The following is a 24,438-nucleotide window of genomic DNA, read 5'->3' on the forward strand; positions in this document are numbered from 1 at the left end:
CTGTGTCCACTACTAAAGTGCAGTCAACTTTTGAAGACTATCACTGGAAAACTAACTCTGACCCTAAAGGACTGAACAATCAACCCCTGAGATTAACTATCCAATGTGCTTGCAGGACAGGACACGGTGAACAGCTGTAAGTGCTACAAAACATCAACATCGACAAAAAGAAATGAAAAACAAAGTTTGAATATTTGTAATGTTTAAATGTCACTTAGTTTTTCTTTTTTTCTTTACAATCCCATCACATTTATGTAATACAAATACTAAAGATAGAATTAGGATATCATGTGTTTGTGTACAGTAGCACTCCCCATGATGAAACAAGTAAAATCAACATGAACATCAATCTGTTTTCAAAAACACCACCTGTCCTGTATTATCAGCCTAGAACTACCTCTAAGGAGACAAAGTCAGGTACAGCAGCTTTCCAGCCACTGTGATTTCATACTGCTCTATCTTGGCTTAGTGCTCAAGTCACATATCTGACAGTAAATCAGGCCAAGTCCCAGGCTGGTTACTGATCATCATTTGTGTGATAGATGTTCAATAGTTCAGTATACACTAAAGATCATTTTTCCTATGCGGCTATGTTGCTATGAACCCAATATGGCAGGCAGACTTTAGCTGCACAGTCTCTGGGCATGTCAACTGAAAGACTCAGATCTCCAGGCTTATGTCTCCCTCTAGGGGGTGGATTGCAACTGACACTCTCTGAGCCTCCGGGCTCACAAGCCTGAACTAAATCCTATCCGCTGACTGAGTGCTTGTGGTGTGTTACTTTCCATAACGAAGCTCGATCATCTTTGGCTTTTCAAATGTACATTTCAGGTTTCAAGTCTGAAAGCAGCGAGTCTCACACACAGAAGATGTGAAATAATCACCAGCGCGGGACATGCAGGTTCACCCTACGCCCAGTGAACCTGAGATCCTCCCTTTGATTGCCGTTTGGCCTCCATGATGCAGAAAGCCTCTTGCTCCTCGCTTATTTCCTTCTGCCTCTTCTCGTCCAGAAACGATACCAGAGAGTCCCTCATGTCCACCACTTCGATCATCTCCTGAAGGATTCGCTCTTCTTCTGCCTGCTGCTCTGGTGTCTTATCTGGCAAACGAAAACATATGCACACACCCAATTCTAATTAATCACAGACACAAACATCAAGTCTAAGCTGAATAGTGGTTCTTGCAAGTAAACTCTCATCCTCTCACTAATTAGGGGAAAAAAATGGACACGTGGTACTGTACTCCTCCCTTCCCAACATCTGCTGACTATGATGCAAAAACCTTTCTGAGTAGAAAGACTCGGAAAAACTCCCAGCCTTTCTTGTTTTTACTTGCCAGGAATTTATTTTATTTTTCCATAGAAGCAAAAGGCTCCTTGGTGAGTCATTTCAGATGTTCAAACAGTTAAAGTGCCAAGGCCAAGGTTTGTACTTTTTTTAAAAATAGTCCCTTCAGTTATTCCTCTCCTGTCCATACTTGCCATAAGGAGAAAACTTTTCCGACGAAATTCTATTTAAAAGACATGGAACAGAATTCATTGCCCTCTTTCGGTGGAAGAACGCATTCCATACATTTCACCTAAATCTAATTGAAGCTTAAGCAGACTGGAAATTATCTATTTGATATGTCTGACTCAAAATGCTGAGCCCATTATTGCACTGTTGAAAGTGCTTCAAAGGCAATCTGTGGCCTGTTTGGGCCAAACCGGGGACTCTTTGACCTTTGTTTGATGTTTTCTGGAAATAAAGGCTAATATGAACTTCCTGCCCAGTGCACCAGTCAGTGTTAATTAATTGTAATATATTTAACAATTGTCATCAGGTAACAGATGATGGTTATGGGACTGCATTTTGGCATGTGCATCCTGTTTTTTTGCTCTTTAAATGGACTGTTTACCTCCATGCAACCAAAACCTGATTAAATGTGATTAGACTAAAAACAGAAGCCGAATGCTTCTGGTGCCAGAAGTCTTATCTCTTGCCAAAAGATTCTGCATATTCATATATTCTTATATTCAGTTATTTGTTTGCAGAAAATAATCAAAATTTGTTTCACTGCACAATACACTACCTGGAAACCCCAGGGGAAACATTATGAACGGGCGTAAGTCACTAGTTTAGTGGCATTAATGCTAGAAGAAATTATGGTCAATAAATAATCATATGATATGTAATTTGGTAAAAGAAAAAACATGGTCCAGTAGTGTATAGTGTCCTACAAAATGCAGGACATTGCTATATGCAGAACTGAGTTAATGGGACAACAACAAACGTGGCAAAGACAAAGAAAGCATTGATGTGCTCATTAGTAGGACAAACATGCACTGCAGTACGGGCCTTGCTCGGCCTGGTGCCTGTTTAGAAGTTAGGCTGCTCCCTTTAAATACATCAAAGACACTTTTAGTTTTCTGTGTGCACACCAAAGTACACACCATTTATCTCCATGTATTTCCTGAGCTCCAGCTCCAACATGCTCTGCTTGTCTTCGAGTTCCAGCTGTCGAGACCTGCAAGAGAAACAAGCATCAGCAGAGTCCTGTCAGTAGTAACGCTGTATGTTATCATGAGGACCGATAACAAACGACGTTTGACTGTAAAGAAAAGACTGGCTTTTAGCATCGTGAGGACAGCCAGTCACCACAGTGTTTTGATGTAAGATCTGCTCCGCCTACCATGTCACTTGTATACAGATGCTCTGTTGTATTACTTGTATGACTAGACAAGCTTTTACTCTTTGAAATAAAGAATGAACCAGTGAGGCTGCAGACTTACGCCACCATGAGTTCCGACTCCTCGGAAACCAATGCATTCTTTTCATGAACGAGCTGGATCCACTGTTCGATCATATCAGGAGAACCGCTGCGTTCTGCAAGGAAAAAATGGTGCATATTTTCTTTAAGAAAACAGGAAGATGTGTTTTTTTGGGTGGGTTGGGGGGTGGGGTGGGTTCTCAATAAATTGGTGAGGAGGAACCAGATTTATTTGCGGCATCTGACACAGCACCCATGTGAGTGTTTGTCTACAAGCCCACACGCTAACTTGCATAAGGATTCCAAGAGGCTGTAATAAAAAGAATTCAGCTGACCTACAAATTTAGGGCTAGATTTACTAAACAGACCAAAATAGCATAGGAGTGCAATCCCCAAATAGCGCTCATACGTGTGGTTTACAAAAGTTTCATGGCTTTCTAAACAGAGATGCAGTCAGTTCATTTTTATATCAAGGGCAAATAATCAGACATGCTGGTTTGTCTGGTGTTAAATATCGGCGTAGTTTGCAGTAAATGGTGTGTTGCAAATCTCAGTAAATCAGTTTGTGCACTAGATTCATATAAAATACTGCTAAAAAGTAGATTGAAAATACAGATTCTAGCTGTTCAACAGTCCTGGGTCTTCTATCTCATATTTTTGTGTCATCATGTGCCAAATGTTGAGAGAGCTCTAGACTGCAGGCAGACCAGTTCAGCACCTGGACTCTTCTAAAAGCTATGTTGTTGTAAAAGCTGTCGTAAAAGCTCACAACAGCACATTCTCATGCTAAAGCATGCAACATGCATAGACAGCTTTCAGTACTGATGCTGCTAATTCCATAGAGAACATACCATTAGAGAGGCATGCTTTTAAAATGAAAGCTGTTAACAAACTGGATGTTTGTCTCTCCTCTTTAGTCCAGAGGACACACATCATTCCCACAAACAATTTCAAATTTATCCTTCAGTCCATTTTAAAAGAGCTTAAACCCAGAGGAAGTATTTCTGAGCCCAGGCTATGATTTCCATGACAAAATCATACCTATTTTTCATCCATTGCCATCTGAGAGCCTAAAGATCACAGGCATCCAATACTTATTTTCAAACCTCTCTCTTCACATAGAGATTATTATGTGCTATAGATGAAGAGATATTAACACTCTCAATTTTATGTTTTTCAAGTTTTTCCAGATTGATGAACCTCTACTCATCTTTACCTTTGAGGAACCCTGCCTCTCTAAGATGCTCTTTTTATACCAAAACGTGTTACTGACTTGTTGCCATTTCACCAATTATTTGTAAAAATGTTCCCCAAGGTGTTTCTTTTTACTACGATTTACTATCCCCGTCGTTTGTTGCCCCAATTCAACTAAGTAACATCTTCCTTAACTATGAATCTTTATTTATGTGGAAGCATACACTTTTATAATGACTTTATACTTCCAAAATAAGCTTTTTTTCATCGCAAATGTCCGGAGATATAGAACAATACACCCCAAGTTCTTTAAATATGTATAAAAAAGATGATCTGATGTTACCAGCCTCTCCTCGCAGTGTCCGCTCCAGAGTCACACCTTTGTCCTCCAGGTCTTTGTAGGTCACCTCAATCTCCTCCAGTCTTCTCTGGATAGACTGTGAAACACAAAATCAAGAAGTACATCTTGACAAATATTTTAATGAAATTGCTTTAATTTCTTGAAATAGGCTTTGGTGACAAATCTGAATTCCATATACTGCAGATATATAAAAAAACATGCAATTGAGCCAATTCTTGTAAAATGGATATGGATGAGTTACACTCAAGGGTTCACCCAGCTTCGTGGCATTGCTCGATGGGGTGTGAAGACAGATGATTGACAAGTACTCTCCCTCTCCTGCATACTCTAATAACTGTGCAAACACTGAGGCGCACCTGATTGGATGAATGCCTCTGAAGCAGATGAATGGGCTGTCTGCTTTTGAATTTTAAACATAAACCAACAAGGTGACTCATCTGCAAACTTTCTTTAAAATTAAGAACAATTTTCAGTAAAAATTAGTTTCTCTTAACATTTTAGTGGGATTAACAGCTGATTACAGGCTGATGAATTTGTCTCCACTATAGATTGCCAACTGCTAGCTGTGTTGTGATTTGCATGTGTTTGCATTTACTTAAAACAGCCTGGATTTCAATTTTATGCAAATGATAACGGACTGCTAGCAGAATGCACTGTATGACTGGTTGCAGCAAAAATGACTAGTAAGCATGGATTCACATAACTTTACAGATGATCAAAACATATATTAGAAATGACATAAGTTACAATATTGCCAAAACAACTATATAATTATGTGCATATTCATTGCTCCACTAAGTGAAGTTGTAGAAAAACAGACCAGGAATGAGTTTTAGATCACTCACCTGAGCTTTGCGGAATCGCTGTAATTCACTCATCCTGGCTCGCCGCTCCAACGTCTTCATCTTCTTAAACTCCAGCTTCTCTGCCTCCACGGGGTCTGACGGCACACTCTGAAACTAGAGGTAAAGTAATATTACAGTTAGTGCAAAATATCCTCCCCCTGAAAAACTGAAACAAATGAATTCTACCGACATCCTTACTTGGTCATCAAACAAGTCAATGTCTTGTTCATCATCGTCGTCATCATCATCGTCGTCGTCGTCATCTCCTTCGACGCCCTCTTCTGAGGTGTGGTGGACATGTCTGAATGTTGTTTCTGTGGGAAAAAGTACGAGTAAGTGTTGCAATAAGCCCGGATGACTCCAGATTGAGCTAAAACCAAAGAGATGAGTTGCCAGCTTACCCACTCTCCCCGGCTGATTAACGTGGACACTCAGCCGGGTGTCTCTGCTGATCCTTGGTGAAGAGAGATTCCACGGAGAAAACTTTGATCGCACTCTGGCCTGCCCACTTGGCATCTCTTTTCTTCTGAAGCAGCGTCGATTCCTCTTCTCCCGCATTTGCCCAGCAGTGCTCCCACTCCAGTAGCCCTCCTCTTCTTGCCCATCCAGGCCCTCTGTTTTAGGAGGCCCTGCATTAGCTGAGGAAGAGGAGCAGGAGGAGGATCCGCCATGGGTTTCTGAATCCGAGTCTGCGCTGAAGCTGTGAAGATTCACCAGCTGGGTTTTTTCCTCAGCGGTCAACTGAAGCTTCCGCAGTGACTGTTTAGGACGGGAGTCTGGTCTTGCTTTAGAGCCCTCCTCTGTGGGAGTCGGAGATGAAGGTTCTTCAGGGACGGTGAGACTGATGAGGTGGACTGTGCGAGGCTTTGCTACCGGGGGAGAGGGCTGATGGCTGGGAGTAGTCTGCCGAGAGCGACGGGGCTTTGGAACTGGACATGGAGTCATTTTTTTTGTCTCCTCCTCCTCCTTAATGGCTGCCGCTACCTCAGATTTAGGTGGATGGTCTGTGGGAGTTTTTGATACAAGTGGTTCTTGGGAGTCTTCTTTTGACTCATATATGCGGTGGTCCTTTTCTTCAGATGTTTGTGATTGTGTGTGAGTAGGAGGACCACAGTCCAGGGTGTTTTCATACTCCTCATCTGATGGCGATGGAGTATATTCATCACTGGAAACTCCGTTTCCTTCTTCTGTCTCTCTGTGAGTTCCTTTGCTTTCCTAAATTGATAAAAAGCATGAAAAAAATGTTTAATTTAAATTAGCCCACAGACTATATACAAATTAGTTAAGTTTATTTAACTATATATTAACAAATTATACAACTTATTTTAGAGATTTGAAATGAAAGAAGATGCAATTGTAGTTTCAATAATTCAGATGTAATTAAAAGGACTAACAAAAATATTGCATCAACTGTTGAGTGATTGCAGCCATTTTTATATCAAGCTATATATAAATGTATATATTTAATATGATGTCACTTCAAATATTAGGACTGTCTTTAGTTCATATGTGTGCATGCCCCCTAGTTCTATCTTGCGAGACAGGGAAATGAAATGAAAGAAATGTACGTTCAGTTTGGTTGAGATTAGGCATCTCCATTGGCTATTACAGAATAATCCACTTCTTTAACTTCAGTAATGTAGTCCACTCCACTTTTCTGCATTTGGCTGAATGTGAGCAGGCAGTATTGTACTGTATGCTTCAGATTTTATCCTGCTGCTTCTGTCATTCTGTCATTTATCATTAATAAACGCTAGTGACTCAGAGCTTTTAGAAGCCATCCATGCATGGATCACACTGCCTACACAGTTTTACTTTGGATTATGAGCAATTTATGATGTCTCCATACTTTTTTTCTTCCCATCACACTGGCACAGGTTAACCTACCCTTCAGCTGTCCAAACAATGCTATTCAGGAGCTGGTCTGGCTTTTTAGGTGATTTTTTTCCCCCTTCTTATCACCACTTTGCAGCTTGTGATGAACACTGCTTTTTCTCTCATGACTAAATCCCCATGATCCTAAAATCATACATCCCTATGGTCAATGGACTAGGTTTTTTATCTTTTTATGTTGTTGAAAGTACTAGTTCATTTGTCCACTCCTAACGTTCCCGCTATCTCTTTGATGCTTTGTTTTGATTTGCAAATTAAGGATCGGCCGCTTCTTTTGCATGGAGAGTTCCTTTGAACTCATGTTGTGGGTTTACAGCCGTTGCCTCAAAATCCAAATACTACACTTGGAATATCTTATAACTGTCCACGAAACAGCTTCTGAGTGAATGATACAATTAGGTTTGGCCTCTTGGAAAAAAAAATAAAATAAAACCCAAAACACAAGGCTACATATAGGCTGTAATTCTTAAACGCTTGCTCCAATTTGGATGTAAATAACCTTGAATTAAAACTGTGTCTGCACTAAGCTTATCTTCATCACATAGCTAAAAATGAAATATGTTTTAAAAAAACAAAATTGAGTAAATGCCCAAATAAGATTCACCAGCAACTAATAAGTAACCCTTCTTAAAATTTGTATCTACAAGTTCCCTCAGCCCCTCCCTCCTGTTCACTTGTTTGAAACGAGCCTCTGTTGTTGAAAAATCAAAGCCATCTACCAGTAAATTAAATCATCTTCCTGCTGTCTTGATTAAACCCTGCTCACCATAATGACTGTCACCATGCGTTCCCCCCTTACCTCTGTTATTGTACACTTTTCTCTTAAACCAGCGGCAGTAACCTCTATACTTTAGAAGCCTGCTGCAGACCCCAACAATGTCATTAACTTTTAGTCTAGTGTATTTAAAATCCTAGTCTCTACTGGAATCACTGACACCTCTTTAAACTGGTTTCAATCCTCTCTCTCTCTGGCCTCACTTAGTTCAAATCCCACCCATTTCTAATTACTTCTGGTGTTCTTCAGGGATTTGTCCTTGGGCCTCGTCTATTTATCATTTATCTCCCTCATCTTGGGCATATCTTCCATAAATTTAATATCAATTTCCAGGTTATGCTAATGACACCAGCTCTATCTGTCCACCAAATCCTCCTTTGCTGTCCCACCCACATCCCTCTGTGTTAGCGTCTAGGAAAATCCAGTTCTCCGCCAACTTTCTCAGACTGAACAGTGATGAAACTGATATTCTCCTCATTGGCACCAAAACCACCTTGTCAAAATCTAACAGTTTTTCCCTTCACATTTACACCTCGTCAGTTTCTCTCTCTCCCATTCCCAGATTAAGAGTCTGTGTGTCATCCTTGACAGCACACTTTCCTTCCAAGCTCACATCAGTAGTGCTACTCCATCCTCATACTTCCATCTACATGACATTGATCGCCTCCATCCATCTTTCACACCAAACGGTATTCCTGTCCTGATTCACACCTTGGTTATATCTCTTACTGATTACTCTGAGTCATATCTCTTTAATCTTCCTCTTATTTTCATCCTTGAACTGATCCGTAACTCTGCTGCTCGCATCATCACCAGAATTCAGTCCGTTAGTCACATCACACCTGTCCTTCAGCAGCGCTCAAGTTAAATATTGCACTAATTTCAATATTCTGTTCCTCAGTTTTAATGCCATCCTTAACCTTTCTTCACAGTACCTCTCTGAGCCTCTGCACATCAACAAACCCATTCGCACTCTTACGGCTTACGGCCATACCACCCTGAGCACGCCCGATCTCGTCTGATCTCAGAAGCTAAGCAAGGTTGGGCTTGGTTAGTACTTGGATGGGAGCCCGCCTGGGAATACCAGGTGCTGTAAGCTTTAGGGTGGCTGTAGCTCAGGAGGTAGAGCAGGTCAGTTTGCATGCCAGATATCCTTGGGCAAGATACTAACCCCGACTTGCTCTCTGACGCATCCATCGGAGTATGAATGCGTATGAATGATAGTTAGAAAGCACTCACCGTATAGATAATAGTGCTTGTGTGAATGGGTGTGTATGGCGTGAATGCGGCGTGTTGTATAGAGTGCTTTGAGCACTCCAGAAGAGTAGAAAAGTGCAATATAAGAACCAGTCCATTACCATTTACCATTCACTCTCAAGTCTTTTTCTTCTATCCATCTCACTGTGGCATCCATCCACGTGACTACCATAAGATGTAGACCCTTCAGCTGCTCTGGCCGACCTGTGGCTTCCATCCCACCAGAGATCCATAACATAGACTCTTCCTCTGCTTTCAAATCCTGTCTCAAAACGCACCTCTATAAATTGGCATACTCATTATGATTACCTTCCACCTGTCAAACAAATCTGTGTTCCTAATGATTTTATGTATTGTAAACTTGTTTTGTTGTTATCATGATTACTGGGCTCTAACTGTATGTTTGGAAACAAATATTCTCATTAGATGTATCTCCGCAATCAAGCGAGTCCTGCTGACACTGAACCCGTCAGCCAGAAAGATGATGCAACTGAAGATTGTGTAACAAGAGCATAATGAATAAGAGGACTCAACATGGTGTCTGGAGTCATCAGCAGCAAGCAACAGCATGGTTTATATCGGTTCTCTTTAGTGACCCACCTCACAAGATGTTGCAGGCCCATTTGCCAGCTCTTCAGAGTGTAGCTCACAGTAAAATTTCCCTGTGGAGAAATCAGAGATAAAAAAAACAAAAATGTAAAAAAAAAAACAAAAACAAGAAAAGTTGAAATTTGGAGACAAGTGAACGCTAAAGAGGGAAACCCCTGCTGTTTTCTTAAATTATTCATCTCCTTTTAGTCTGAGTAGAGACCCCTTTGAAAAGGGTCTCAGCGCAAATGATTAATTATACACATAAATAATTAAGCGGTGCTTCACTTATAGCAGCAAAATCTGATCTTGGCTTTGAGAGAACAATCGCAGTACTGATGCAAGAGCTGTTGAAAACATAGATATAAGCACTTTATACACAATAATACAGCATCAAGCAGTTTCACGGAGGAGTGCTAGATAGGCAAAGAGACAATAAAAGCGAAGGAGTTAGACCAGATATGGACTAAAGCTGCCTCTTTGACAGTAATCACCGACAAATACTCGAAGCTTCAGTCAGCGTGGGGCGGATATCTAATATTTGATTCTATAACAGCTTTGAGGAAAAAAAAACAACACTATATAATGATAGTTACTGTAGCGTTACTCTAGAGTGAAGAATAAGACGTTAATCAGTGGTTTTAGCTAAGATGGTATATACACCTATAGGTAGAGCGACAGATATAGATATAGTTGAAAACTTGAGTATAGTAAAAATATAGACATGTATAAACTCAGCAACTAGGAGTCACCTGTATCTTGGTCAAAGGTGTATCCTCCTAGCCTAAGTGTGATGTTGCATCGAGCGCAGGTGAAGCAGGTCCGATGGAAGAACTTTCCCTCAGCACTGATTCGCTCCAGCAGATAAACCCTTTCACCACAGAAGTAACACTCCTCACTGTTTGTCGTCAGCGCAGGAGTATCCGGCTCAGGAGCCACCTCGGCGACAGGATCGAGCTCAGAGGAGACGGGAGATGCTAATGTCTGAGGAAAAAGGTCAGACAGCAGACTGAGATTTAACAACAGAGCATGATGATTTTTAAAGATCAGTATCATGCAGAAAGCTTCCATAGTCCAGCACGAGTTGTTGAATCACACTCACACTGTCCTCATCTCCCATTCTTGTCGCTGTTCCAGTGGCTTGTTTGTTAGCTGCCAGCTTTTCCTGCAGAGAAAATAAAATAAACTACCACATGACCTGATTTTGTTGAGGATATCGAGAACAGTTACAAAACAAACACGATTAAACAATATCAAGGAGTAGAACAGCAAAAGCCACTTCCTCTGAATTAACATCTAACATCTTGTCATCACAAACAGGAATCCCAGACAAAGCAGACATGTGAGTCACCAACAGCTCAAGAACACAGACCGAAGGCCCCGGAGTGAACTCCAGCCAACAAGCTAGTGTGTTTGAAAATATCTTTATCAAAGATTCCTCCGTGCTGTGTAAACAGTGAACTCAAGGCACAGTGGGCGTACCTTACGTCTTTGCAGCGAGTTGTGCTTCAGCTTGCTCAGGAAAAAGACAGCTGACTGTGTCCGGGAGAGAGACAGAGACTTGGACGATGGCTGGAAGCCTGCGGGCTCTGTTGCCAACAGAAAATGCAAGAATGAAAAATGTCAAAGAGGGACACACAGCAAAATCATCTTAAATTAGACTAGAGTGCTAATATAAAGACACCTGAATGTGAGTGTTGGCCTACTTGCAGCTCTTCAATACAGCTGCCCAGTATATTCTTAGGGCACTGTTTTAAAAATTGTCAAGATATTATAATTTATGTATAAACCTCTATCAGAAATATGAAAAATCAGTCTTAGCTGAATTTTCAGTGGCGTCACATCAAGCAGCAGTTGGATTTAACTTGTCAATCTACATAAAAAAACTCTTCAGCTTCAGTTCTGACTATCACTCCCACTCTTTCATCATTCAGATAAGGTTACCCAAGACTGACAGCTCCCTCCTGCCTGCACATCAGTCAGCGGAGCACAAGCACAGCATCACAGAGTATATCACACCCACCTCAGCTCATTTAGTACCTCCAAAGGCTGAGCTCACATCTACACTGAATAAGTCCACATACTGAAAAAAGAAACTGTACGTATACCTCTACAAAAAGCCAGGGGAAACCCCTCCTTCAGCACAGGAAAAGCAGAACCCCTTCTAGAGGCGCTGCTCACATCAGACCCCCGATAAGTCAGCTCTACACGATGACTGCTCTGTCTGCTGCTGGGCTGGCTCAAGTGCAGGAGAGCAGCACAACCAGTAGAGGCTGGCTCTGAGCACAGCACTAGCCACTTAAGCCAAATGAATTCTGGGTAATATGCTTCTTAAAGGGGTAGCACTGATTTGAACGTTTCTTGAACATTTTTCAGTGGGAGGACACCTGAACCTTTTAAGGTGATTCTAATGCTGCGCTGTGTCTAGGCAACCGAGTTATGTAAGACTGATATTGCTGTCACTAATAGCTACTAATATATACTACATATATATAAATATATTTATAAAATATAAGCTTATATTTAAAGAGAAGTTCGATGGACTGTGGAATTTTGCAAATGCACTGATTAAATTTGACTTTGTTAATATTTGCATTGATGATAAATGTCAGAGTTTTGTATGTGTGTATGTATGAATGTGGATTGATTGATTTGTTTATGCCTTTTTTCTTTATTCTATTCTAAAACTTTCACCTTTTTTTGGTAAAGCGAAACCGCTTTGGATCTGGGTGAGGTAAAGAACCATGGACAACTTGTCTATGTGATCAGTGTTAGCCAGGCTGTTGGGAGACATGACAGGGGGGATGCCCAGCTCCTTCTCCAGGATACTGAAGGCCAGTTGGTTGTTGTGAACACAATTAGACTCATCCAGGGAGGACATATCACTTGGAAGGAATGAGAAAACAGGATCAGCCTTTTCACAGCAAACACGGTTTGTTACATTGATTAGGTAATGATTGATTGATTAGAAAATCAAAGCATTCTTGTACTGCCGGACAAAAACTAAGCAGGAACTCACATGAGGTCAGGTCTGAAGTGGTGGATCAGAGCGCACAGAGCCAAGCCAGACCTCCAGGACCGTGTAAAGTCTTTTACATTCACATTTTTATAACCAGCAGTGTGTTTCTGACACCATTTCAATAGCTCCTCAGAACCGCCAGCTGAATCTGGGACAGCAATAAACCAGACAATAAATCAGAGAAACCTCTAATAGCTTTTGCAGTTGCATATTTCATGCCAATGCTAATCGCAATCGTGTTTCCCGGTTCATTTAGCAAGCCCAGGAAAGAATAACCAGAATAACCGTCAAAGGAGTCGCTGACCTTGACGCATGTGAAGTGAACCCTCCTTTTGTTTCTTGAACGACGGATGAGTTTTTTCAACATCGTACAGGTGCTGCACCTAAGTTGCGTGACCGGTACATACAAAGAAGATGGAGTCAATAAATCAACGTTTAACCTGTTTAGTTCACATAGATCTATTTGTTTAACACAGCAGATGCATTGACAAGAAGTCGAGGTCTGATAAATGCTAAACTGCTCTCATCAATTTTCATGTTTCATTTCTTAACACAGCTTTGCTTTGAAGAGCACTTGAAGAAGGTACTAGACTGTTTTCTGCCTCCCTAAATGAACTTTAGGATGAAGGCTTAAAGAAACTGATTTCAATCTCTGTTGACTAAATAAAAGATAACAGCAATAACCTGATGGGTCTGGATGGCGGACAAGTTAACTCTTTGGTACCGTGTTCTGGGGTCGATGCTGTAAGCAGCATACTTTTTGCTGGTGTTCTCTGGTGTTGTTTGGGACAGGAGCTGGTAGACACTTTCACTGCATATTTGTAAAGACAAGTAAAATCAAAAATAATCAACAACTGTAGTATATTGCAAGTAAGGGATAATTACTGGTTAACTGCCTCTGACATTGTCCATTTTTAGCTGATCTGCAGGTACACACCTTTTAACACTTTGTTGCCAAAGGATGGTATTTTATGAGGAAATAAGCTAAAAGTTCCTTTATTATGTAATTCAAGTTTTAAAATCCACACGAACATTTATCACTAAAAGCCTAATTGTTTTATTCTGGTCACATCAAGGACTCCTGCTGAAATAATAATAATGCCTATGCAATCAGAACAACTATCCATCATGCTGATTATGTCAGGATGGGTAGTGTTGCTGATGATGAGACCCACAGGCAGGCTGACGAATTCTAGTGTGACATTTCTCTACTTTATTCAGTAGTTTTCATTCAATGTGATGTATTTCTTTAAAAGTTTAACGTAATTTCCCTGTGACAAAAAATTACGTTAATATTAGAACTGTAGTCTTTGCTGTAAGGAAACAAAAAGTAAAGCTTTCTTTTAATAAACATTCAGTGTAAGAAGTAAACAAGCTGGAAGCAACTGCATTAGGAAATCTAATCTCAAAATATGAGATCATGAAATAAAATAGTTTGCAGATTATTAGCTGTATAAAATGTACTTACCGCTCAGCCAGGACTTTGAGATGTGGGACCCCATTACCCCAGCTCCTGACCATCCATGCTGCATCGAAAGCAGCAAGGAACCCACGAGCGATGCCTGTACCCAGAGGCCAGAAAGGCTGCAGAGAACACGTACTTAATGTCACTTTGTAACAGAAAATGTCACTTTATCAATTAATTAATAGTAAATGGAGTATGCTGTGTCATCAACCACAGAAACATGGTAACCGTAAAAGCCTGTGTGGTGTAAAATGAAACATCCTGTCGACCTTATTTTGAGAAAACTTCATGCAGAGGCTTATCTAGTCAGCCACACGCAGAGTGAGCAGACACGTTAGGCTGTGCTTCCTGCAAAAACATCAGCTTGCTAAAACACTAAAAATGACGGTGCTAATTTTTGGTGTCAGAGTCAGTGCACTCACGCACCATTATAATCGTTATATGGTCAACACTGTTGTTAAAATTGTGAGGCAAGTGTGTGTAAAAATAACTGCTTCATGCTCCTCTAAACACATAGTTTCATGCATTTCTTTCCCCACGCTAGGTATGAAATCCTTAAAGTCTTCAAGGATTAATAAGGTATTCTGTTTCCAAATCTGACTCTGATGATCTCAGTGAGACTGGATATCACTAACATGACGACAGCTCTGGCCACAACCCCAAAAATCTGCTGTTTAAACCTTGCTTTTGTGGAGGGCAGCCAATTACAAGAAAGTTGGCTCAAACAAAGGGCGGCCTTAAAGGACGAGGAGCTAAAACTACTCTTGTAGAATCCAAAAATTCAAATAACTGTTGTGAAAATGAGCTTAATAAGATGCCTTTATTAATGTGTCAGTTCACTAATTTGGTTCTTTGATTCGCTTTGGCTCATTGTCTGCAATTGCCTTGCAATTTTCTGCAAGTTAACTAGAGGTTACTTTTCTTTATTTTAGTTCCAGTGTTTCATTAACTGTGTGGCATTAGGAAGCAGCATAATATAATTCAATACAATATTCTGTCCCGCAGTTATCTAGCATTGTTAAGGATATGAATTAAGGGAAAAGACCTCAAATTGCTGCTCCCTACCTCCACTAGGCAGTCTCCAACAAGACCAATTAACAACTTCTTCCCTCTCCTCTCCTTGACCAGCGAGGCATTCTCAGCACGGTGCATGCAGGTGAAGTCGAACATCGCCACATCCCGCTGGCCGGCGTGATTCTGAGCAAACTGGAGGTCAGGCAGTCGGCCGCCAGTGGAGAAGTCGGCAGCATCATAAGCATAGTTGCACAAAGCCTCGTAATCCACATTTGCAGGGGCCAGCAGCTGTTCTGCATCATTATAATCCTGCAGACATAGAGGAGACATAGACTTCTGGCACCTTCTCTTACACAGATGACATGTCTTACACTTGGTTTGCTGCATTAGCTGAGGGGCCAGGCAGCAGAGAAAGAAGAGATGATTGACAGTTTTTAGTGTCGTTACATTGACGCAGCAGCAGGGCTGTTTCATCTATGTGGTTTGTTTCTTTTTCTTTACTGGCCAGAGATACAGCTCGTGCCAATAAGAATCACACTTTTCCTCAGTAATAGATGTGTTATTCTCACCTGTTTAATGACCCCTTTCTTTAACAAGCTCTTCTTTTTGGCAGTCATGACAAAGTAGTGGGTGTCGTCTTTGTAGTAGACAATATTCTCCAAATCAATACCTGGAATGGAGAATGGAGAGAGAGAAAGTATGGAGAGGTTGAATGAGGTAAGCTGAAAGCAAAAGCATTTCTGCAGTTTCTTTCAGTGCCATATTTCTCTCAATAGAATGTTTGCTATTCTCTTTTGGTTTAATCAGTTTGAAAATGTGAGAGCATATTGGCCTACACAGGGAAAGTCAGTGTGGATTGATTAGACAGTCATTCAAAGGGGTGTGAGCACAGCAAACACAGTTCTGTTCCTCTAAAGCGTTTCACTGATACGAAAGTGCAGTAGATATAAATTAGCTCAGAGAATTGAGGCAGGTTAACCCATAGTTAACAATCTGACAGGAAATTAGATGAGGATTAACAGCACTGCTGTTTGTTTCACACTTCACGCTGAACCCGAAGCGGCAGTGTGAACATTTATTTCATGCCTTGAGGCTTGCATTCAGCAAGGCGTGACAAAGGAAAAATGAAATGAAAATAAAAGCACTCATGTTGTTATTAAAAATATTTTGGATCAGTGACTCAACTTCCCAATTCAGGTTCTTGCTTGGGGAAAGCTGTGGAGTAAAACAAGTTCATCCGAAGCCAACGATTTTCTCTTTTCTTGCTTTAATTTTTAAACATTATACTATAAATAAGAGCAGACAGCTGCTTCACTGCAAATTAAGATGTCCTCCTCCTTTTTTGCCAAACATCACTGCAGATGTCACAGGGATGCCTACCAGTCTCATTGAGTAGCTCTTGGAAAAACTTCTGGTTATAGATGCGGGCTACACCGCTGATCTCTTCTACTTGGGTCTCAGCAGCTGTGTGTCTGTTGATGAAATTGGTCGTGATGCCGATCGCTAGTTTTCCTCGCAGCTCTTTATGCTTGAACCCTGAGAGTTTGGGTAAGAAGAAAAACAGGAAACTTAGCTGATGAAATGCTACTTTTTGAAAAAGACTGCTGGGGTAAGTTTGGATTGTGCGTAATAACTATGTGTATCAACTAGGCCTTGTGAAATTGCTTAGTAGCCCTTGTTGCATCAGTGGGAAATGAAAGTATTCAAGCATGCATAAGTATTTGTCTCACCATCAGGGACAAACCTGCCTCCCCCAGCAGAGATGAAGACATCAAACTGGAAGGCTGCGGCAGGATGAGATCGGGGCTGCAGTTTGGCCATCCAACCTGTCAGAAACACATCAAACTTTTATGTGTTCTGCACCTCAGTGGATTTCATCACAAGTTTACTGCTTTACATGTTGGTGGTCTATGAATATTTCCAGTTTTGAGAAACAACAACAACAGTGGATAAAGCAAGCAAACTTAATAGGGAGGATGATTAGGATGGTTGTTAAACGCACATACCATTTTCTCCTGAGGGCTCAATCAAACCCTGGAACTCCACTCCAGTGTGCACCTCTACCCCGAGGAGGAGTGCCACCTTCAATAGAATCAACTGCAGCTGACGGATGCCTAAAAATATATGTGGGTGTCATGAGAAATGTGTGTGTAGCATAACCAAAATGCTACAAATACTATCAATCGTGCACAGATTAAAAAATGGTTGCTAATATTGCAGTTCTCTCTTTAAAAACTCTTCTGTTAAGAAAATTCAATAATGTGATGTCTGAAATTTGCTCGTGTTGACCTACCAGAACTTAAAGGTAATAAAGCCATAAAATATGAATGACAGAAAAATACAGAAATTGTGAATCTGAGAGCCCATTTTGTTTGATTAGCAACTATTAAGTGAAAAAACAACAACATGGTTGAAATTTGAGATTGTATCATGTAATACTAAAAGTATGGGAGCCCCATAAACAATGATAATGCAGTTTATTTAATTCATTTCAGACTGGCTCAAAACAGTTTTATATATAGACTCACACTCTCTAATAACTGACTGAGGCACTCACTTATGTGATCCAGAGAGCCAGAGCAGAATTTGCCATAGAACTTTTTGGCTCCAAGCTCGCGGAGGTCATAGATGGTGTAGGGCCACAGATGGAGAACATTGTTTCTGGAGAATGTCTCCCGCTTCTCCAGCAACACCACCTGAGCCCCCAGCAGGGACAGTTCAATGGCCACTCTCAGGCCACATGGACCAGCACCCAACACGAGGCACTACGAGAGAGGAAATCAGCAAACCCTCAGCATGGACGTGATAAAAAATTTTAAAGCAAAAGATGAGGACAAACGAGAACGATTTTAAGCCGCTCTTGAAGGACAATTAGTATAAAGCCATTTGATGAATGTGAGAGTGTCATGAATTATATATAAAGGGCAAACATTTAACAAGAAATTAAAGGGAAGAGATACAAAAAAACCACAGAGTCACAGCCCACAATCAAATATGACATCTGAATTGAAAATAAATTGTGGTTTGATGGCTGCAGTTATCGATCCGCAAGTGCAGCAAAGGTTCTTAGAAAAAAAGGCACTTATAGATAATCTGTATAATCTTTTTAAAAACTTTTTTTTGTTATAGTTTTAGGCATAGAGTGTTTTCTATAAAAGTAAGGAAACACCATTATTATCACAGGTTGATACATTTATGTTCTGACTAAAATAAATGCATCAAAAAAGCATTCAATGAAGATTAAAATACACAAAGTTGAGAAAGATAAATGTCATAAAATGCCAGAAAGTCTTCGTGGACAGCAGTACTCATGGCCTAACCTAATCGATTAATGATCCACATGTTGCAAACACTCTTGCAAATTTAACCTACTCGAGTCGAATTTTAACTTTCTATAATGACCCACAACATAAATGGATAAACTTGCTCTACTAATGAAGATTCTGTGACACGATCCAAATCTCTGGAAAAGCTACTAGACCTGATTTAACTCTTTTAATGTAGCTGCGATTAAAGAGGAATCTCTATCGTGCAAGTAGTAGAACCACAATCTCAACTTCTTACATCAAAATCTTTTATCCCAACCTTTCGAATCTTTTGAAAATGACAATAAATGACCTTTAGTTGTCTGTACCTTGTTTTTAGTGCAGGCCTTTCCTTGCTGATAATCTTCATGAGAAGCTCTTTTATCAAACTTGGTCCACAAAGCTTTGGCCTTCCAGTAGTTCAGTCTTTCTTTTAACTTTGCGTAGAAGCTCCCGAAATCCTTCGGATCGATCTCCAGCTGCCTGCAGAGCTGAGTGAAATGGTGCTTTACATCCTTACAGGTCTGGGCTTGGACAAAGAGGTCAAACGTAGCATGTGAAGGGTTGACAGGACCTTGGCTCGCCATAGCTGAGGATGTCAAGAAGACCAGTTCCTTTTGGTCACTGGGATGGGTAGCTGTGAAAGAAGAAGTTATATCGTGACATTATGTCTTCCTACCTGGAAGTAACACCTCCTCGGGATAGGTTCATGTAAATGATCAAACGTTTTCCCACTGTTTACAGCCTTTGTTGGTGTAATGTTTAGAGGTGGTCCAGTCATGTAAAACTCCTACATGCCTTGTTGTGGGAATTTCCCTCCTCATGTGTTCTTAATTATAGTCCAAATGTTTGAACACTGATGGCTTTATGTCACCTGGTTGGCTGAGTCATTACTAACTTCCTCCATGGGGCCTCTGTGGCTCTCTCTATCTTTCTTTTTACAACCAAACAGCCCGCCCACAGCTGATGTGTCATTCTCACATGCAGTGTCAGGAAATTTACTTGCTTGTAAGAAAGAGGACACAGTGTAATAGAAACATGTGGCTAAAACACATATGTTCTATATGTTTACTTTTCAGTAAACAAACGGGGTGAAAATGAACATGTAATGTTAATCACATAATCTAAGATTATTTTATTGTAATCAGATAATCTGCTGATTCTTTTGCTATTAATTGATGACGGGTAATTAAAAACACATGGTGGACAGGACCTGCTTCGAAGATCTTGCTTTGTCTGCCTAACAGTTCAAAGTCCAAAGATATTTTATAATATGATAAAATGAAGTATGGGAAAAGGAAAGGCAGTAGACAAGAAACTCACATTAACAATCTGGCATTTAAAGAACGGTTTCCTGTGTTTGGTCTGCTGGTAATTCTTTTGTCTTAACCCTGGCAAAACCAAGTTATATACAACTATTTCTTTTTAGGACAGACTTACAGACTATACATGCTCCAGTGATGTTATGGTTCAAAGAAAAGTGACCAACAAGAGAAGATGAAACATAAATCGAATATAAGAGAACAATAATGGCCTAGATTTTGACTTCTAATGAATCTTAGCAATTAAAGAAATATGCCCGTGGATCTTTTTTCAACCTCACAGCTCTGGTTGCAAGTCATGCACAGCGTTGCGTGAATATGGGCCTGTGAGGGCAGGACCTAACTCTAAGAACACGGAAACCACATTTCTGTACTATATTATTGCAGACGTAACACAAAGAGTAACACAAAGAGTACAGCTATAGGTTTTGAACACCATCTGACCCTAGTGTCCATCAGATGAAGCCTCTAAGCTGTGTGTAGAACAAAGGAATGTTAAAATGAACAGTAAACACTGCTAAACAATACATGTCTCATTGTGGGAAATATTTGGTTTAAAATAGGAGCTATGAGCTCACATATTCTCTGTCAACATTTACCCAATGTTGGCAAAGATTGTTGACTAACCTAGATTTAGTGGCACTCCTAGCAACATACTAATCTTTTAAGTCAACAGCATCCTTAAGCAACAAATACACTGTTTGAAAGGTGAATTCTGAAAATTTACCACAAGTTAACGCTTTCCTAACAGCAAGCTGAAAAATATGCAGATGACACCAAAAGTGTGAGGCTGACATTTCCTGTAACTATCACTGTACCATTTGCTGGTATTTACGCTTCTCTTCTGTAAAGTTGTCAGCTCTTGCCCTCCACCTGAGACATAAAGTCTTTCATTATAGAGAGTACACCTGCATGTTTTGCATGACTGCCCCCGTACGCGTGTGAACAAAACTGCATTTTAGCTGTTACTAAGGCCAACATTCCCCTCCTCACATTTTACTACAGTTTCCTGAAAATGGACATCAAAGCGAGGCAGCTTTTGAGTCCATATGACAAGATGCTAAAATTTTAAATAAATCACTCCTCTTATTCTGTTTATTGACTTAATGCTTGTTACTGTGCAGGACAGTTTTCAGTCACTAAAGAGATATCACAACCTACCATAAACACAAAGATTAACAGTTGTGTTGGTGTGTTAGATAAACCTCCATGGAGATGCAAAACACTAGCTTCAACTAAAAAGGCACAGTGCAAATGAAGAAAAAAAAAAAAACAGCTCTCGTTCAACTAAAATATCTAACTGTATATTTTTACTTTAATACTTGAATGTTTAACATGTTACATAGCTTAGAAATTTTTATTATTTTTACCCTTTTTACATTTTATGTAGATTCTAACTTACTGAATAAGATTTAACTTATTTTCTATTAAGGATTTATTAAACCTTAGTACTTTATGTGATATTTTGGCTGGTTTAACGCAGGAATTTTCCAATTACACCTTAAATCATCTTATCTCATTTTATTATATACAGCTATCGACCTTATATATGTATATAATACTCTGTGTGTTTCACTCTCTCTGTGTTTACACACCAGTCAGTGTTTAGTCATTAGTTATTGTTAATCTCTGGCTCTTTTTCTCAGCGTGTCTTTTTTCCTGTCTCCCTGCCCTCACCGCCAACCGGTCGTAGCAGATGGCTGCCCCTCCCTGATTCTGGTTCTGTTGAAGGTTTCTACCTGTAAAAAAAGGAGATTTTCCTTTCCCACTGTAATCAAGTGCTTATACAATATAAAGTTCCTTGAGTTGAGTGTTGTTGTGATTTGGCGCTATATAAATATAACTGAATTGAACTGAAAAGAATACACAGCTACAGGCTATATATAGCAGACTGAGGAGTCACATATGACTTGGTGATTATTTGTCACCAAGCAGGCTATGAAGTGAACCGCTCCCCCCCATTAAAAACAGAACATTTAAGAAGAGTGAGGTACTCTTTGAAGACAAAATAAACTGTCAAATCTAAAAACTAAAAATAGCTCACACGGCCGACTTGATCCTTTCATCTAATTCTCAGGGAGGCTGCTGTTTTCATAATCTGTGGTCATGTTCTTTTTTTTCCCTTCTTAAACATGTAAAACTGCACAGCTGCAACGACAAAACCACAGACATATTTCCTTTTTGTAAGTGTTGCAGTGTTAAAAAACGAAAATATTCTCACACTAAAATACAAGTTTAAGAATGGTCACGCTAAAAGAAGTGCCATCTGTGGCAAAGGTAAAACAACACATAACCACCACCATCATCATCATCATCATCATCTGACTTCTGTTAAGCAATTCTAGGCAAGAAGCAAGTCTTCTCGGGAATGTTGTTGCTGACAGCATGATCAGACAGAAACTAGCAGGACTGAAAGGTAATTTGACCTAATTTCCCTCACTGCCAGTGGATTGGATTCGAGTGGATTGACCCACCTTATTACACGTGTAAGCTCTGTGCACTTTGTTTGGCAGCAACGATGTGTTTATCAGACTCTTGGATGGATCACATTCTCTTATCCAGCCTGGCAGGTTTTACAGAAGGACATAAAGGAAGAGAAAGAGAAAGGAGAATGAGCGACGCGGAGAGAAGACGTGAGAGGAAACAGAGAGATTATTTCCTGGACACGTACCTAGACTTTGTGCTGGCATATTTTTTTTTTAAATACTTATGATCTCACAATCATAGGAAGCTGTTAAATGAGCAGGCGTGGCACTGACCGCGTTCTGCTATGCCAAAGCAGGACGCAGTCCCAACATGTTACTGTATGCAAGCAGCCAGATTGCAAAGTGCACACTGATGCAGGAGCTGACTTAAGTTCAGAGAAAATATATCTTATAGAGCTGCATCATAAAAACAAAAGGATTTAATTGCGTGTTTTATGATGGAAGAGAATTTTAAAAGATACGCTTCAGACAGCAGCACGTGATGACCTACACAATCAATCAATAAACTTGAAAACTTACAGAAAAAGTACCAGCCTCAGAGATCGAGAGGGGGGAAAATACAGGCACAATATACAACATTACATTACCAGCTCTGAGGTCGACCTAGAAGCGGGTTTCCGTGAAACTGAATCCATGCTGTCGCTCCCATTTTTTCGTTTTTTTTCTCATTTGTTTACAGGTAAGGACGTGGACTGCCTCACCTGCACCTCGCGCCCGCACTACACTAGTGGAGCCTCTTCCGGGACATTCTGTAAAGCTACACAGCGCGAGCCCCACGTGATGAGCTGTGAGGCGATGCACCCGGACGACAAGTTCTGTGATCACAGCTCAATATTCATGTTAATACTGCTATACATAATAATAATAATAATAATAATAATAATAATAATAATAATAATAATAATAATAATAATCCAATTATGCTTGGCACCTGTGAAACATGTCATCGGTGGGTTTTACACGTTAAGAAAATGCACGGAGCAACCATATCGTGAAACAATGTTTAATGTTAAAGAAGAACTTGGACTCAATTTATTTAACTTGAATATTTCCAACTTTCTACTCCTACTCCATTCTCTTTTACAAGAGAAAAGAAACAAATAAAAGGATACTTTTAAAATACAATAATTACAACTTCTACCATTACTTCATAATGGCACGGATAATGTAGGCTACATAGTCCCCCATATATAAAATACTCGAAAGATCCCCGGATCCAGAAAGAGATATAGGCCTAAATCCCTTGGAGACTGCGACAGGAATCCGTATACATACGGAATAAATATGCATATTCATTCCGTATGTATACGGGAGCAGGCGAAAGAAGCTTCTTGTGCTATATCTATCAAATTATTTTACTTAATTATTTGACTCTATGTGTTAGCCCTACATCTGACTGGCGACCTGTCCATGGTGCACTGTGATAGACTTGTTTGGTATTTAGTATGACCACCTTTATTGTTTAACACTCCTGAACTCTCTCAGGCAAGCTTTCTTGTAGTTTCTTTAAGTAGTCATTAGGAATAATTCTCTTGGCTTCTTGAAGGACATTCAAAGCTCATAAATGGATGCAGGCTTCCTTTTGTTTTGTTGTCTATCAAGATGACCCCCTATTAATTCAGTAGTGTTGAGGTCTGAGCTCTTTGGAGGCCAGTCAAAGGCTGATAATCTTCCATTATTTGTTGTTGTGTCCAGGTTTGGGATCATTTTCCAGCTGAAACAATGAAGCCACTGCCAATCAGACTAGATGACATTGCATTTATATTTCCAACAATTCCAACAATTTTGAGAAGATCCCCAACACCATTGGTTGAAATGCATCTGTAAAACATGTTTTACAGATGGCTGTAAGGATGGCTCTGAAGATCAGAGCCATCCTTCAACAGACCCATTTTTGATGAGGATTCAGTGGACAGTAGATGGAACCACTGAAGGGCCAAATGCATATCTCAGTGTCAGTTCTTTGCTGGGATTTTTCCAGTTTCTTAAGGACATGACCTTTAGATACCATTCACCTTTTGTAAAGACAGACTGTACACCATACTGAGATATGCCAATTTTTCACTAAAACTCTTCAGGAATCACATTGCTGGTTCAAAAAAATACAATTTATGCCTGTCAAACTGTATTATCTTTAGTATTTTTTCATTGACTCAATTAAAC

The 24,438-nt window shown here is 40.1% G+C and overlaps 1 protein-coding gene and 1 non-coding gene across 2 annotated transcripts; one reads left to right on the plus strand and one right to left on the minus strand.

Annotated features, from left to right (window-relative positions):
- On the minus strand, positions 1 to 22,972 carry mical1 (microtubule associated monooxygenase, calponin and LIM domain containing 1). The gene is made up of 25 exons (XM_063464829.1): positions 22,863 to 22,972; positions 22,264 to 22,352; positions 18,797 to 19,104; positions 17,720 to 17,927; positions 17,169 to 17,276; positions 16,893 to 16,988; positions 16,543 to 16,698; positions 15,732 to 15,832; positions 15,214 to 15,471; positions 14,152 to 14,267; positions 13,368 to 13,494; positions 12,988 to 13,066; positions 12,684 to 12,831; positions 12,359 to 12,549; positions 11,147 to 11,253; positions 10,767 to 10,829; positions 10,417 to 10,648; positions 9,677 to 9,738; positions 5,553 to 6,366; positions 5,350 to 5,465; positions 5,152 to 5,265; positions 4,289 to 4,382; positions 2,774 to 2,867; positions 2,435 to 2,508; positions 1 to 1,102 (listed from the first exon to the last, which is right to left on the minus strand). Exons 3-25 carry the CDS (start codon positions 19,052 to 19,054, stop codon positions 909 to 911), a joined length of 3,810 nt encoding a protein of 1,269 aa, XP_063320899.1. The 5' UTR covers positions 19,055 to 19,104; positions 22,264 to 22,352; positions 22,863 to 22,972; the 3' UTR covers positions 1 to 908.
- On the plus strand, positions 8,800 to 8,918 carry LOC134619610 (5S ribosomal RNA). The gene has a single exon (XR_010092016.1). It is a non-coding gene; the product is annotated as a 5S ribosomal RNA (ribosomal RNA).
- Positions 22,973 to 24,438: the final 1,466 nt, after the last annotated feature.

The sequence above is a fragment of the Pelmatolapia mariae genome, linkage group LG20, assembly GCF_036321145.2.
Source record: "Pelmatolapia mariae isolate MD_Pm_ZW linkage group LG20, Pm_UMD_F_2, whole genome shotgun sequence".
In the NCBI taxonomy this organism is placed as follows: domain Eukaryota; kingdom Metazoa; phylum Chordata; class Actinopteri; order Cichliformes; family Cichlidae; genus Pelmatolapia; species Pelmatolapia mariae.

Coding starts and splice junctions, on each gene's coding strand:
- mical1 (XM_063464829.1), bottom strand. CDS start 19,054: ATGGCGAGCCAAGGTCCTGTCAACCCTTCACATGCTACGTTTGACCTC. Junction 9,739..10,416: donor CACCTTTGACCAAGATACAG/GTGACTCCTAGT, acceptor ATTTCTCCACAG/GGAAATTTTACTGTGAGCTA. Junction 4,383..5,151: donor AGCGATTCCGCAAAGCTCAG/GTGAGTGATCTA, acceptor TGTGTTTCACAG/TCTATCCAGAGAAGACTGGA.